This window comes from Salvelinus namaycush, chromosome 16 (genome assembly GCF_016432855.1).
Source record: "Salvelinus namaycush isolate Seneca chromosome 16, SaNama_1.0, whole genome shotgun sequence".
NCBI classification, from domain to species: domain Eukaryota; kingdom Metazoa; phylum Chordata; class Actinopteri; order Salmoniformes; family Salmonidae; genus Salvelinus; species Salvelinus namaycush.
The window spans coordinates 15,165,547-15,182,017 of NC_052322.1; the positions used below are offsets into that span (position 1 = coordinate 15,165,547).

Sequence of the window (16,471 nt, forward strand, 5' to 3'; positions counted from 1 at the left end):
ATTGGCAGCAGCTCTATAGAGATGAGATGATGACTTGGAATGAAATAATTGTCATCAAATAAAACAATTTTTATTTTATTAAAGTAAAGTAAAGTGAATAAATGATGGTTAATAAGTAGTAAGCAGTAATGGGAAGTCACTACCATCATGGGACTTTTATTAATTGTTTTATTTTGTGTTGTTACAGTTTTCGACCCACATAATGCATAGTGCATTTAATGTAAAAAAAATTAATAATAATCGAAATCGCAAACCGTGTTTTTTTATTTTTATAATTAAACCCGAAACGACCTCAAAAAGCACTAATCGCTCATCATTAAACACTACATCCATAGTTATTTGCTTTTTTTCACCAGCCCTTGTATGTTTGCTACCATGGCCTCTTAAAGCTACGAAACCCTTCTCCTGGAATTGGTACGACCCAGGCTGCTGAGGCTGGCAGTGCTAGATCTACGGGAGAGACCAAGCGTGGGTCCAGTGGGGGAGACGGGGGAGACCTCGTTAGGACAGCCATGTTGCAGCAGGATGTCAGCACACTCTTTGCTCCCAGTCTTTCTGGCCATGGTCATGGCTGTCTGGCCCTGGGGATCCCTGGCCTTCACATCACTTCCATACTGCAAGGAGAGAGAGATTGAACAATTCACCATTTACATTCTGTATAAAATGACCAAAAAGTATAATCATTGAGAATGTGGTGAATTAATGAATACCTTATGTTCATTTGAAGTCACTTGACTTGGGCAAAAGGCTAACAAAGTTCTTCCAGTGCTTGGGAAAGATAGGAAATCATTTGTCCAGACCAGGGGCTTACCCAGACTAGCAGCTGTGTCATGACCACATCCCCCAGCTGACAGGCAGCGTGCAGGACAGTGTGAGGCTGTGTCTGTGAGGGTGCTCCTCCAGTGGACAGGGCAGTGTTGATCTGGTCCTTGTTGCTGTGGGCCAGGAGTAGTAGGAGCCTGGGCAAGTCCCTTTCTGTCACCGCTGACAGCAGACACACAGACATAGCAGTGTCCCCTGGGCCTGTGGAGCTTGGAGCAGGCAGGGGTGCCACAAACACCCGTTGCTCGTATTTGGCACGGATCCATGATTCTCTCTCCTCCCTGTGAGAGAGACCCGAACATACAGATGAGTGACCATGAGTTACCATGGCAACTCTCCATGGATCAGGAGAGAGATCTCTGTGACAATATACAGTACCTTCCATTTGATTTACTGCAACACATTATTGGTTGCAATCATTTCAATCTTATTTTAGTCTAAGAATGGTCTTTATTGGACAAAAAGAAGTGCTTTTCTTTTGAGCTCTCACGAAACCTAAAAATCTAATAAGGCTTACGGATGTTCCCTGTCTATTACATTCAAACAGAGCCCTCACCGTGTGGCGTTCGGGGTGGGTTTGGGTCTGCCCTGGGTGTGGCTCTCCCAGATGCTATTGGCCAGGTGGTTGCCGATGGCGGTCAGGACCTGGGTGAGCTCCCGAGGCCAGTCATCCAAGTCCAGAGAGCGGACCCTCGATAGGTGTGTCCCAAGGTTACGGTGGATCCCTGAACACTCAATGCAGATCAACGCACCCAGGTTGAGACTGGCCCATGTGGGGTCTGGATGAAGGACAGACAAACCAGAGCACAGGAAGTGAGATAAAACAAGCGCAGTCTGCATCTAACGTAATCTAATTGATGTTCATAACAAGGGTCATTGCTAGAAGGGATCCAGCTTTTGTCAAATTCATGTCAAATTTTTTTTTTTTTGCATTTTGCTAACCTTAACCCTAACCCTATTCCTAAACTTCACTTAATTCTCCTAACCTGCTACTTTAATTCTCCTAACCTGCAACGTAAGTTCTAGCCTGCTACAAAAAGTCAAATCTGACGTGAATTTTACAAAAGCTGGATCCCTTCTAGCCAGGACCCATAACAAGGGAGATAAAGGCAGAGAGAGCCTAGAAACCCACTTGGTGCTTCGCAGTCCACACAGAGGCTGTTGCCCTTGGCATTGCGGATGGCCTGTATTGCTACTGCCTCACTCTGGCTGCTCCTCCGTGCCTATAAAAGAACACACACCCATTTCCCGGGAATTAAGTGCATGTGGCTGCCTACGTCACTAGACAGAGATCAGCACCTTGGGCAGCGATTCCTGTCACTACACAGACAAACAACGGAATCTCCCCTCCCCAATTACAGAACAGAAATTCAGAAGGAACATTTATATGCTATCAGACATTTTTACGCTGTAGTCCTACACACACAAATAATGACACATACATGTAAAGAAGGGCATTGTAATGTTAAGTGTGACCAAAACACATCTCAAGGTGCTGCCCAGGCCAGTGCATTGTGGTCCTTGCCTTGTTCCTAAGGCTCTCACAGGACTGCAGGCTGGCGAGGATCTGGCTCTCTATGGCCGCCACCCAGGAGTCTCTTTCCTCTAGAGTCTGGGCCTCAAAGTGCCATGTCTGCCCCGTGCTGGACACGATGATGAAGTCAACATTCTCCTCATCTACAAAGAGAGGTTGGTAAAATGCAGGGGGGGGAAAATGCAACATATATTTTAGTAAGTTTGAACCCTGTGAAACACTTATTTGACATATTTGACAATTACAACATACAAACAGACTCACTGTGCCACCATGATATGTTCGCAGAGCAGGCAAAAGGCATGCAATGGGGTGACAAAAGGGTGAACAGCTTGGTAGTCATAAGGCAAACAAATAATGAGCTTTACAAATCACAGTTTCGATCCGAATGTGCAATACAGGTAAACAGTGACAGACAAACAAGACACAGGACGATTCAGTGATCCAGCTGCTCATGTTCCTCGTTACCTGTCTTGTTAATATTTCTCAAGCTACCAAAGCTTTTTAATTTCCACATTTTGCGCTTGGCTGCAGGGCGACAGATTAGCCCAGAGAAGCAGGAGAGGAGGAGAAGGAAAATAAGAGCAAAAGAGATTGATATAAATAGTGCAGAATAATCTGGCAGAGATGTACAGCAGGAGGCCCAGAGCTCACCTTCAGCCTGTCCAATGGCTGTGTCTCCTTTCTGGTTCATACTCTTCTTCCTTGTTTTCTTCTTTCTGTCAATCATTGGAGAGGACTGACCGTCTTTTCCAAAAGGGAGACTGGTTACTCCTTCAATAGCTTCTGACATTGAGGTACAAGGACAAATTAAACACTGTTTGTTATGTGCTTGCAGCTCTGGTTCTAACATGCTCCAAAGTCCACATTGGCATACTGTATTAGAAACCCATTATTATGAATACAAATGGAACACAAAAACGGTTTTCTGACATACCAGCACTGTGTGACTTGCTGGACAGTGACGATGGACAGCATTTTACCCCACTCTCTGCTGGAGGAGCCAATGCCCCAGCCTGTTCTTCTACAGGCACAAGGCTGGGTGGCAACAGTGGGGCACTGTCGCTCTCCGTGGCCCCAGTGACTTTGACTACGTCGTTGAGTCCAGGGGAGGGGGAGGGTCCACAAGGGGGGACAGCCCTGGGTGGGCGTTTCCCTGGAACCTTCACTGTGACACGCAATAGGTCGATCTCTTTAGCGTGGGCATTCTGCATGTAGTCCTGAAACCGCTGTAGGAATATTTTAAGATAATACACAACACAGAGGACTAGACGTCAATAAGGAATTAACAATCAATGGAAATAGTTGTTTTTCAGTTCAACATCTGTTTAGAATCTGTGTAGGAATTTCAGTCCTGGACTCATAGCTACAGGTGTCAAGTTTTCATTGATCCAAATCATTTATGCATTGAGCCTGAAACAGGATACTTGTTATTTGGCCATTGGCCCAATTTTACTGCAATGAATTCTAATTGGTCAACCGCAGGCTAGGGTTGGGATTTATAAATTACATCCTGCCCCTTTGTTCTGTGGAGAATCATTGAGGACAGGGAAGAATTAACATCTACTTCTCAGCATAACATCTATGATTTGTCCTCTTTGAATAAACCTATTTTTCTCCCCCTGATTTGCTTTGGGGTCTGTGTCATTGAAGAGTAACATCAACTGCTAACACCGCCAAAAACATTCCCATGACTAGGTTGATGTGCTGAATATCACTAGACTAATATTGCAATGTTACTGTGTATTAAAGTTCACAAAAGTCGATTTTAAGACGTGTTATAACTCAGACGTGTTATAACTCAAATGAGATATTACTGATGTTGATTATGGTGCGACTTACATTGAAGCTGGAGTGATAGCCCAGTGTGCCGTTGCTGGACAGAGTGACATATTTCTTCTTCCACTCTTTGTTCAGCGAGCTCCCACTCCGCTTCCATAGGATACTCTGTTACAAACAATGGCTTTAATGTTCCCTTCTATTACCGAAGATACAATAGAACTAGCTTATTCATAATACACGATATCCAGTGTGTGTGTCACACTGACCTGCTTGATAGTGATAGCCCGGCCACTGCCCAAGTCACCTTTAGGGTCAACATTCTTTTCACTGCCACTGCCTCGACGGTTCTGAGAGAAGTTGTACCAAGGCAATGGAGTAAGAGACGACAGTGTGAAAGGTATAAAGACGGACTGACACAAGTTTACAGGACAGACCCATGTAGTGAGATGAGAGACTACATGATGGATGAAGAAGAGAAAACAAACCGTGTAACGACTACTATATCTACAATTGTAAATGTATTTTTCAGCTCTCGTTTGAAATGTGTTTGCTTGAATTGTATGGCTCTTTGGGACATTGTTCCACTGACGAAAGAGTCTTCTAATTTTGATCAGCAGAGATTCTGAGAACAGTAACTGACCTTGAACAGGGAGGTCCGTCGTTGAGGGACGTTTCTCAGGGAACCCGAGGAGGTGACACTGCCGCCCCCCTCTCCCCCTGCCCCAACCCCCGTCCCCGCCCCACCCCGCAGCTCTCTATGGCTGATCACAGGGGTAGAGGGTAGGGAGGAGGGGTAGTTACTACTCAGTCCTCCATTACTAGCCTGAGAGGGAGATGGGAGGACAGATAGAGGGACAGGGGGATGGGGTGAAGTGGACAAATGAGATGAAACAGAAAACGAGGCAAGCAGACAATTGACACAGTCTTCTTCCTTCTGGAGTACACTTGCAATCTACTAGGATAAATCCTACAACAGTGGTTCTCAAACGTTTTGAACCATTCTTTGAATCCATGTATGGCCTCCTTTTATCCCCCAGGTGAGCTAAAAACCATGTACAGTATTTAGCGGCTGCTCAAGGTTAAGTCAAAGCTCATATAGGAGGAGCTACAATACTACAACTGTTATCCACCTGTGGGTCCCACTGCACTACAGTATTGATTTTCTGTCAACAACACAGACGAGATAAGCCTGGGGAAAAATACAGATGTGAACAGTTTGTAGCATGTTACCTGTCCAGGGAAGGATGTTGACCCAGGTGTGGAGCCCCCAGAGTGACTGGGGGAGTTGGGAAGAGACTTACAGGAGGCCAGTAGGGCAGACTGCTTTTTCTGTGTGACTATCTTCTGGGCAGCTGAGAGGACAGACCAAGATCGGTAAGAATTCACGAATTGCTAATGACGTTCTTTTGTCCAGCATGTGAACTGTATTGTTAAGTGGAATGATTTGTGAAGCATCGATGATGTCGTGCTTTATGAAGACTGAATGTATGTGTTTAAAGTAGGACTGAAATTCTGTATTGTGTTGGCACATTAACAATGTGCCTGTCCCTTTGGATCCCACTGCTGACACCAATGTACTCAATGTCAGTTGACTTACCCTCCTGAAAAACCCGGTCCACGTTGAGCCCATAGGTGGCGCAAGTCTCATAGAACACACAGTGCCTCACATCAACGCATAGCTGCCGGGCACGTATGTCCTCAATCACACGCGGGTTGGTACTGCTGATTTTGTCTACAGGGTAGAGAACAACAAACAAAGACAGATGAAGTCATGAACACTTTACGTTGCTAGAGTAACAGATCATTGGAATCCAAATAAACAAACAAGCACTCACTGTTTCCGGTGTGATCGGCAGTACGTCTATAATGGATCTCTGTCTGTTACATGCCCATTATAATGAATAGCCTTAATCCACCCCCTAAAGTCATCCGTTCCTGCCTCCTGTCCCTTACCTTGTGTGCCAACCACAACCAGTGGGATTTCGGCAGTGCTGCGGAGTGTGTTGAGCTGGCTATAAAGTTTGTACACCTCCTGGAAGCTGGCCTCATTCTCCAGACTGAATACAAGGACCACTGCATCCACCCAGCTGCTGAACTGGAGACAGAGATTTGATAGGATAGGGAGAGAGAGGGAGAAGAATGCAGAACGAGTCAGCGATAGCAGTATTGGTTAAGTATTGGTTAAATATCCCACAAAAATAGAATGGATTTTTATCAACTAATCCAATGTAATTCAGTGAATTCTATTAATCAATCTTTCTGTGTCTCTGGTGCTATAGCGACACATTCTTGCACATGGATAACAACAAGGCTGTATGGTTCAGAGGGTACAGATACACACAAAAACAAACCTGTGCATCAGGAAGCGCAGCCTCCTCCCTGATGAGTAGTAGATGGTTCTGTCCATCTACCAACACCTCCTTCTTATACCTCCCCCCTGACAATGGAACAGTAGAGCATAGGTTAGTTACTGTGTGTCAAGAGATTCATGAAAGATAAAATGGCAGGACTGCAGAGTTGTTCAGTATAGGACGAAGAGGACAAGATAGGAGTTTTTCATGCTTACCTTCAATCTTCTCTAGAGGAAGATAGCTGCCTGTTATGTATCTATTTACCAATGCTGACCTGCCACTCTGAAGACTTCCCAGCAGCCCCTGCACAGATAAAAAAAAATTAGGAAACACACACATAACCTGTCTTCACTAATGTGGTAGTTAACCTGAAGGAAGTGGGTAGAGGAAGCTCTATCTAACTTCCCTTTCAAATGACCTTTCACGAGGATGGATTTGTCTTACCACACGGAGCTCTGGGATGGATCGACTCAGGGTCCACTCTTGACTATTTGCACAACTAGCTGCTTGGGGACAAAGGGAGAGATAGAGAGCGAGAGAGAGATAATAATGTATATAATGCTAGGGGAGTATCATAGTAAGGATGATCCTGAAATGTCACTAAGTTTGCTTATGAAATGATTTATGAATATAGCTGATAAGCACGCCCATTTAAGAAAATGCACTGTGAGGTCAAACGGTGCCCCATGGATTGATGATGAGCTGAGAAATTTAGTGATTCAACGTTAGGATGCCAAAAAAGCATCAGATAAATCTGGCACTCCGTTTGATAAGCAAAGTTATTGTGAATTAAGAAATCTTGTGACCAAGCTAAACAAATGAAAGAAGGGTTTCTATAAGCACAACATTGATGAAGTAAAGGGTGATGGGAAAAAACTGTGGAGAATGTTGAAAGCTATTATGGGTAGGAATTCAAACATGTCCGCCTCTTTTGTTGAATCAGAGGGTATATTTATTACAAAACCACACGCTGAGGAATGCTATGATTCCAACTGATGGCTCCATGTCATATACTCTTATAAAAGATTGTATCATGAAGGAGAGGCAATGCAGGTTTGAATTTTACCAAGTGGAGTCTTTATTTAACTGAGCAAGTCAGTTAAGAACAAATTCTTATTTACAATGACGGCCTACGCCGGCCATACCCTAACCAGGACGACGCTTGGCCAATTGTGCGCCGCCCTATGGGACTCCCAATCACGGCCGGTTGTAATACAGCCTGGAATCAAACCAGGGTCGGTAGTGACGCCTCTAGCACTGAGATGCAGTGCCTTAGACTGCTGCGCCACTCAGGAGCCACTATTACACTACCTAAGGATACAAAAATCTGGATTCACTGGTACTAATAGTCGTCCTATAAGCTTGCTGCCTGTGTTAAGTAAGTTATTGGAAACAATTGTATCTGTACAAATCAAGGATTATTTCTCATGTAAGTCTGATAACGGGTTTCCAGCATGCAAACAAAGAAGGGAATTCTACGAGTACGGCCTTAGCACAAATGACAGGTGATTGGTTAAAGAGGATGGATGACAGGAAGTTAGTTGGTGCAGTGTTGCTAAATTTCAGTGCTGATTTTGATGTAATTGATCATGAACTGTTCCTAGGTAAACTCAAAAGTTATGGTTTTAAGTCAGCAGCTCTATCCTGGATGTAAAGCTATCTATCCAGGAGAAGGCAAAAAGTGTTCTTAATGGTAGCTTTTCAAACAGTAAAGATATACATTGTGGTGTTCCTCAAGGAAGCTGCCTAGGCCCACTTCTCTACTCTATCTTTACTACTGATTTACCTTCAGTAATGAACAAAGCAAGAATGGTAATGTTTGCCGATGACTACAATGTATAGCGCAGCATCAGAATGTAATGCGCTAACAGATGTACTCAGTAGGGAACTAAGAGTGGTGTCTGAGTGGGTTGATATGAACATATTGGTGTTGAACATTTCGAAAACTAAATGTATTGTATTTGGTTCAAGATATATGCTTGCTGATGATACCCAATTGAATTTGTCGATGGATAGAACGCATGTAGAGCAAATGAAAAAAATAACTACTAGGTTGGACGCAGCTTTATCATGGTCAGAACACATAGATAGTATTGTTATTAAGATGGGTAAGGGAATTGCTGTTACAAGACAATGTTCAGAGTATGTAACATCTAGTGTAACGGATGTGAAATGGCTAGCTAGTTAGCGGGTACGCGCTAGTAGCGTTTCAATTAGTTACGTCACTTGCTCTGAAACCTAGATGTAGTGTTGCCCCTTGCTCTGCAAGGGCCGTGGCCTTTGTGGAGCGATGGGTAACGACGCTTCGTGGGTGTCAGTTGTTGATATGTGCAGAGGGTCCCTGGTTCGCGCCCGGGTCGGGGCGAGGGGACGGTCTAAAGTTATACTGTTACATTGATGCTGTTGACCCGGATCACTGGTTGCTGCGGGAAAGGAGGAGGTTGAAAGGGGGGTGAGTGTAACGGATGTGAAATGGCTAGCTAGTTAGCGGGTACGCGCTAGTAGCGTTTCAATCAGTTACGTCACTTGCTCTGAAACCTAGATGTAGTGTTGCCCCTTGCTCTGCAAGGGCTGCGGCTTTTGTGGAGCGATGGGTAACGACGCTTCGTGGGTGTCAGTTGTTGATGTGAGCAGAGGGTCCCTGGTTCGCGCCCGAGGTCGGGGCGAGGGGACGTATTAAAGTTATACTGTTACATTGATGCTGTTGACCCGGATCACTGGTTGCTGCGGAAAAGGAGGAGGTTGAAAGGGGGGTGAGTGTAACGGATGTGAAATGGCTAGCTAGTTAGCGGGTACGCGCTAGTAGCGTTTCAATCAGTTACGTCACTTGCTCTGAAACCTAGATGTAGTGTTGCCCCTTGCTCTGCAAGGGCCGTGGCCTTTGTGGAGCGATGGGTAACGACGCTTCGTGGGTGTCAGTTGTTGATATGTGCAGAGGGTCCCTGGTTCGCGCCTGGGTCGGGGCGAGGGGACGGTCTAAAGTTATACTGTTACATATCTAGCACTCTGAATCAGGTGATTCAATCCCTGGTCCTATCACACTTAGAATACTGTCCAGTTATATGGTCATCTGCAGCAAAGAAAGATATAAAAAAGCTCAAAACAGTGCTGCCAAATTATCTCATCATTGCTCTATCCATTTGAATACTATCCAAATGCATCAAAATCTCTCATGGCTTCACGTTGAAAACAAATTACTATCCAGTCTTCTGATTTTCGTTAAGAATGTTATATTTTTCAAAAAACCACAGTACTTTTCAGGCCAGTTAGTACATACTAGCAACATGCATAACCACCAAACTAGACAGGTCAATTCAGGGCATCGAAGACAACCCAAGCAAAGAACAAATCGCATTAATCTACAGTTTTATATAGAGCCATAGCTGAATGGAACTCTTTACCAATCCATATTTCTCAGGCAAAAAGTTAATCCACGCATCTAATGCGATAGACCATATGACTGGACAGGAAATAGAAAGCATCAACTAATTGTTAAATGTGTTTCCTGTCAGGTATTTTAGTTGTCTGTATTGTCTACTTGTTAAATGTTTGTAAAGTCTTAATTTGTAATGGTTTGTAATGTCTTATTAATTGGTGTTGGACCCCAGGAAGATTAACTAATGTTACGGCGTTAGCTAATGGGGATTCTAATAAACAAAATTCACAAATCATAACGGCCTTGGATAGGAACAGCGATAAATTACTGCTATGTGAATTATAACTGTGTGGTAGCCAGACACCCTTCATGAAACCACATACTGCATGTGGATTTGTGTAAACTGCTTCTGCATAATGTATGTTGTCTGCATATCCTGTTTATTGTCTGTCTGTATATTCTGTTTGTTGTGGCAGCCCCATTTCACCAAGTCAAATTCCTGTACATGCAAATGTATAATGAACAAAAATATAAACACAACATGTAAAGTGTTGGTCCCATGTTTCTACATCCCTGCTGAAATAAAAGATCCTAGAAAATGTTCCATACGCACAAAAAAAGAAGCTTATGTCTCTCAAATGCACTAATTTGTCTACATCCCTGTTAGTGAGCATTTTTCCTTTACCAAGATAATACATTCACCTGACAGATGTGGCATATCAAGAAGCTGATGAAACAGCATGATCATTACACAGGTGCACCTTGTGCTGGGGACCATAACAGGCCACTCTAAAATGTGCAGTTTTGTAACACAACACAATGCCACAGATGTCTCAAACTTTGAGGTGTAACAGATGTGAAATGGCTAGCTAGTTAGCGGGTACGCGCTAATAGCGTTTCAATCAGTTACGTCGCTCTGAAACCTAGAAGTAGTGGTTCCCCTTGCTCGGCTTTTGTGGAGCGATGGGTAACGACGCTTCGTGGGTGACTGTTGTTGATGTGTGCAGAGGGTCCCTGGTTCGCGCCCGGGTATGGGCGCGGGGACGCACTAAAGTTATACTGTTATATTGATGCTGTTGACCCGGATCGCTGGGTGCAGCGGAAAAGGAGGAGGTTGAAAGGGGGGTGAGTGTAATGGATGTGAAATGGCTAGCTAGTTAGCGGGTACGCGCTAATAGCGTTTCAATCAGTTACGTCACTTGCTCTGAAACCTAGAAGTAGTGGTTCCCCTTGCTCTGCAAGGGCCGCGGCTTTTGTGGAGCGATGGGTAACGACGCTTCGTGGGTGACTGTTGTTGATGTGTGCAGAAGGTCCCTGGTTCGCGCCCGGGTCGGGGCGAGGGGACGCCGTAAAGTTATACTGTTACAGAGGCAGTGAGCAATTGGCATGCTGACTGCATGAATGTCCACTAGAGTTGTTGCCAAAGAATTGAATGTTCATTTCTCTACCATAAGCCGCCTCCAAAGTCATTTTAGAGATTTTGGCAGTACATCCAACCGGCCTCACAACCGCAAACCAGGTGTAACTGCGCCAGCCCAGAACCTCCACATCCGGCTTCTTCACCTGCGGGATCATCTGAGACCAGTCACCCAGACAGCTGATGAAACTGTGGGTTTGCACAACCGAAGAAAAATGGTCAAAATACACCTCACCAGGGTCTTGACCTGACTCCAAATGCTCACCTCCAATGGCCTCAGGCACGCTGGAGAAGTGTGCTGTTCACGGATTAATCCTGGTTTCAACTGTACCGGCCAGATGGCAGACAGCGTGTATGGCGTCGTGTGGGTGAGCGGTTTGCTGCTGTCAACGTTGTGAACAGAGTGCCCAATGGTGGCGGTGGGGTTATGGTATGGACAGGCATAAACTACGGACAACAAACACAATTGCATTTTATCGATGGCAATTTGAATGCACATAGATACCGTAATGAGATCCTGAGGCCCATTGTCGTGCTATTCATCCGCCGCCATTGCCTCATGTTTCAGCATGATAATGTACGGCCCCATGTCTCAAGGATCTGTACTCAATTCCTGGATGCTGAAAATGTCCCAGTTCTTCCATAGCCTGCATACTCACCAGACTCACCCACTGACCCATTGAGCATGTTGGCGATGCTCTGGATCGATGTGTACAACAGCGTGTTCCAGTTCCTGTCAATATCCAGCAACTTCGCACAGCCGTTGAAGAGGAGTGGGACACCACAATCAACAGCCTGATCAACTCTATGCGAAGGAGCTGTGTCGTGCTACGTGAGGTCACACCAGATACTGACTGGTTTTCTGATCCATGCCGTGACCTTTTTTTAAGGTATATCTGACCAACAGATGCATATCTGTATTCCCAGTCATGTGAAATCCATAGATACTTTTTTCCACTCATTTATTTATTTAAATTGACTGATTTCATTATATGAATTGTAACTCAGTAAAATATTTTTAATTGTTGCATGTTGCGTTTATATTTTTGTTCAGTGTATTTGGCGAATTAAGATTATTCTGAATCTGATTCTGATGAAAGCAACCTTTGACTATAATATCAACTACTGGATTTAACTAGTTTCTCAATTGAAAGTTTATCCCCTCTGCCCCTCAGAGGCTTGCAGTAGTATGTGTTGTTCTCCTAGAATGCCCTTTACATGCTGAAGCTGCCAGTCACGGCATCTGGTTTCGCTAAGGATCAAAGTGTCTAAAGGTGTCTGAAGCAGGGAACTCCCTTTGCAAAGACAAAGAGAAGGTTCGGTGACACTGCTGCGTTCTTCGTCCTCTCCCAGTGGAACACGACACCCACACGCACTCTTGCCACGGTCAGGGAGGTAACACCACACACAAAGTCACGGTCAGCTGACACAGAGCTGTGCCACGCTGCCACTGTCCCTGCTGGGCCAGAGAGGTGACATGCCCCCAATGCGATGTGACGCACACACCCCCAGACCCCCAGTTGTCTCTGTCCACTGTCCACAGCTGTGGCTCTGTGATGAGAGAGAGAGAGAGCAGGGTGCTGAGTGCCTCTGTGTTGCTGTTGTGGGTTCCAGGGACAGACCGTTCTACCTCACAGCCGCCTGGTTCTGATCTGAATCATGGTTACAGACCATCGGACGAGCCCCTCACAGATGCGTCCCCTTACAGATGCACAATGAGTGCAGAGAAGATGGGGCAAGTAAAAGATAGGGAGGAGAAAATGGGCTTTTACACAAGCTACCACTTCGGGCAGCCCTCTAGTCTCTCAAATGAACACTCAGATAAGAGATGAACTTGACTCCATCTGAATTCATCCCCAGTCAAAGGGCTCTTTATGTGCCAGGCCACATGAGAGATGTTGCCAAAGCAATTAGACAGCATGATCCTTATACAGCTGCCTGCAACACACTCCGTATAAAGCTGAATATCGAGACTCCCTCTTAGAACTGTATGAAAACAACAGTCACGTGTCACTTAGATTCAAAGAACCCTTCCGGTGCACTACCCTTCCATTCTTTTTAGGAACATCAAGTCTCACTCTTCCCCTCCGTTTCATGTCTCTCTCTCTCTGTTGTACAACACACCCATAACATACATTTCCCTACCCATGTTGCTATGGTAACCTTTCCTCCAGACCCTACTAGCCTGATTCTGCTCTTGCCCAGAGAACACATACGTGACCAGACACAAAACACATGCATGTGTAACAGCATGAATAATATACAGACACTTTAGGCACATACTTAAAATCAGCATACATAAAATCAGTTCAAACTAATATTTAACACAGGCTGCAGGCACATATCAGTGAAACCGCTTGTCAATACAGTCCACAGACAATAATAATGCTTGCATGTTATTGACCTTGACCATAAATGGGTGATGATTTAAGTGACGTTTTTTTTTGGTCAGAGGCAGATGAAACTACAAGGCATTCTGATGTTTTATCAACTTCTCACACAAATAGGGCATATCAAATAGCTGATCAAATAGGGCATATTTATTATTCATAGACCTTAGAATGTCAGATGGTTGAAAACATGAAGTACAGGGAAGAGAGAGAGAGAGAGAAAGAGAGAGAGAGAGAGAGGTGCCAGAGATATTTGTGGAGGAATAGTCAGGCATTGAGTGGGCGGAACGTCAAAGATATGGATTAAGGATATTGGCTGTAATTGCACTTTCCCAGAGGGTATTCATATTGTCAAATTTCCCTTGAACCGCTCCAGTTTTGGAGACAGAAAAAAACAGCAGCCAAAGCAATACATCAAAATAACAGATAGTCATGGTGCCATGCTGTCAGCCTGCTGCCACAGCCTGGGCTTTAACCAGAGCTGTATATCCATAATATATACTGTAGTTCTGGCTTTAATCATTAGGATCATTATGAGAGTTAAACAGTGGCGGTGTCCCAAATGGCACCCGATTTCCTATTTAGTGCACTACTTTTAACCAGAGCCCAATGGGCCCCGGTCAAAGGTAGTGCACTAAATATGGAATAAGGTCCCATTTTGGGACGAACACACAGTGTAGCTACGCCGTGGAGAGATTACCCCTTCAGGCTGCGTGAAATCATCCCCCGTTCCATTCAGAAGGGAATTAGATTAAAACTGTCCACTATTGTCAGCTCAGAGATCAAAAGACTTTCTATCATGGTTTTACAGTCACACATGGCTCTAAGTTAAACATCGCAGACACGTGACATCCCTTTTATTATGAGCTCAATATCAAATGTATGCGAGGCTCTCAGAATAGCTCATTCCCTTCCCTCCATTACAAATGAATTCCTCGGCATACGGATCAAATACGGGACTAGAATAAAATGGATACTCATTTGATTCCTCCTTGACTGTCTAGTTACATGATGGCCGAAAAGCAGCAGACAGACATTTTCTCTTGATCTTTATGTAAAGTATTTCAACCCTTAGAGCAGTGTGTGTGTGTGTTTGTGTGTGTGTGAGAGAGTCGGAAGGGACTCTGCTTCATTTTAGTGAATGCTGTGAGTGTGGGAGGAGGTAAGGAGAGAAGGCTAATAGTCTGAGACACGGGGGTGGTGTCATTGTGTGACCCTTATTGTTTGATACTTTCAACATAAGAGAGTGCATTGTTTGTGTGTGTGTGCTTGCGTGTGTGCTTGCGATGTCCTACCGTCCTCCTCACTGGACTCTCTCTGTATATTGCAGACAGGGGGAGGTGTTGCTGTATTAGAGGAAGTTGTGGCTGAGACAGAGACAGGGCTGCTGCTTTTGGTGAAGATCCCACTGATGAACTTGAGCATCTTACGATCTCGAGCAGAGCCCTTTTGTCCCTGCTGGTTGTGGGGACCAGGCTGTATCTGGCTGTTCTCTCTGCCCACACAGAGGTCCTCTGCCTGGCTGTTAGGGTCAGTGTCATCCAAGGTACAGCTGTAGCCCCTGCGTGGGGGCTTGGGGACTAGGGTGACCGGAGCAGGTAGAGAAGCGGAACTGTTCTTCAGTCTCTCCATCCTGGGATTGTCTCGTTTTGCAACCGCTCCTCCTCTTCCCTCTTGTGTACCAGCTTTGTCCCCAGCTTCATCAGTCACTTGTTCTTGATTCCCTGCTCCATCTCCAGCTTCATCCCTACATCCCTGACCCTGAGATCTGGCCCGACCCTCACCACTCTCAGCCCAGGAGGCCCGACAAAGACCAGGGGACCGGGTTGGGATTCTGCCGTCTCTGCTACCCAGGCTCTGGGATGCCGAGGGGCTTCGCTTGGCCTCCCGGCGGCTGGTCACAGGGCTGGCCAATGGGCTGTGGGCTTTCAGCACGGACCCTGGATGCTGATCTCCCGTGCGTACAGGGATACTGCTCCCGGTCGGGGTGCGGTTGGGGTCGACTGCTACCTCCACAGATGTTGAGGTCTGCTGTGTAGCTGTGCTGCACGTTAGCACTTTTGAGGTGACTGTTGTCGTCTGGTTTTCCTCTTTCTCCCCTGCTGCATCCTCTCCACCCGTTAACGTTTCAGTCTTGACATTGTCAACAGTGGAGGAGATAATAATGTTGTCTCCGTCTGGTAACTCGTCACTTTTTTTAGGAGGAACATCGCCCACAAAAGGTTCATTGTCTCTTGAGGGGAAACTGGGTGATTTCCTCTCCTCCTTCTTGAGTTCACTACCTTTTCCACCCTCCAGGACAGCAACATCTGCCTGGTTGTCCTCTGGGGAGAAGGGAAGTCCCGTCTCCACCCCAGCCCCATCCCCAGCCTCCCTCCCCTGGGTGATTGACCTGGCCTGCTCCCCTCCATGTTCTTCCACAGCCTCTACCTTGACCAGGGTGAGGGAGATGAGGTAGGTGGTGCGCTGGTGCAGCGTGTCGGCTCGGCTCATGTGATCAGGCTTTGGTAGACACACCATAGACAGAGAAATTCAGAAAGAGCTGACACTGACATGGGTCGATGACTGACAAGCTTTGAAATTCTGATCCTCAAAGGAAAATGACAGCAGGTGGGAGCAAACTCACAGAGAGAGAGAGAGAGAGAGAGAGAGAAGAGAGAGAAGAGAGAGAGAGAGAGAGGGGGATAGATGAAGTATGTCCTCAAGGGGATTAGAACAGAACTGCTACCCACTTTCAGATGTATTTATTCACTTCCTTTCCCTCTTCTCTGCTTTTAGATTTAGGATTCCAGTCATCCA

The 16,471-nt window shown here is 45.5% G+C and overlaps 1 protein-coding gene across 1 annotated transcript; it reads right to left on the reverse strand.

The window, feature by feature from the left end:
* Positions 1–214: 214 nt before the first annotated feature.
* Positions 215–16,165, reverse strand: LOC120061069 (arf-GAP with GTPase, ANK repeat and PH domain-containing protein 1-like). The gene is made up of 18 exons (XM_039010583.1): positions 14,968–16,165; positions 6,934–6,995; positions 6,705–6,792; positions 6,490–6,575; positions 6,092–6,233; positions 5,736–5,870; positions 5,369–5,490; positions 4,779–4,961; positions 4,405–4,485; positions 4,199–4,303; positions 3,294–3,576; positions 3,011–3,142; positions 2,825–2,884; positions 2,348–2,499; positions 1,955–2,045; positions 1,379–1,601; positions 812–1,103; positions 215–614 (listed from the first exon to the last, which is right to left on the reverse strand). Exons 1-18 carry the CDS (start codon positions 16,163–16,165, stop codon positions 390–392), a joined length of 3,660 nt encoding a protein of 1,219 aa, XP_038866511.1. The 3' UTR covers positions 215–389.
* Positions 16,166–16,471: the final 306 nt, after the last annotated feature.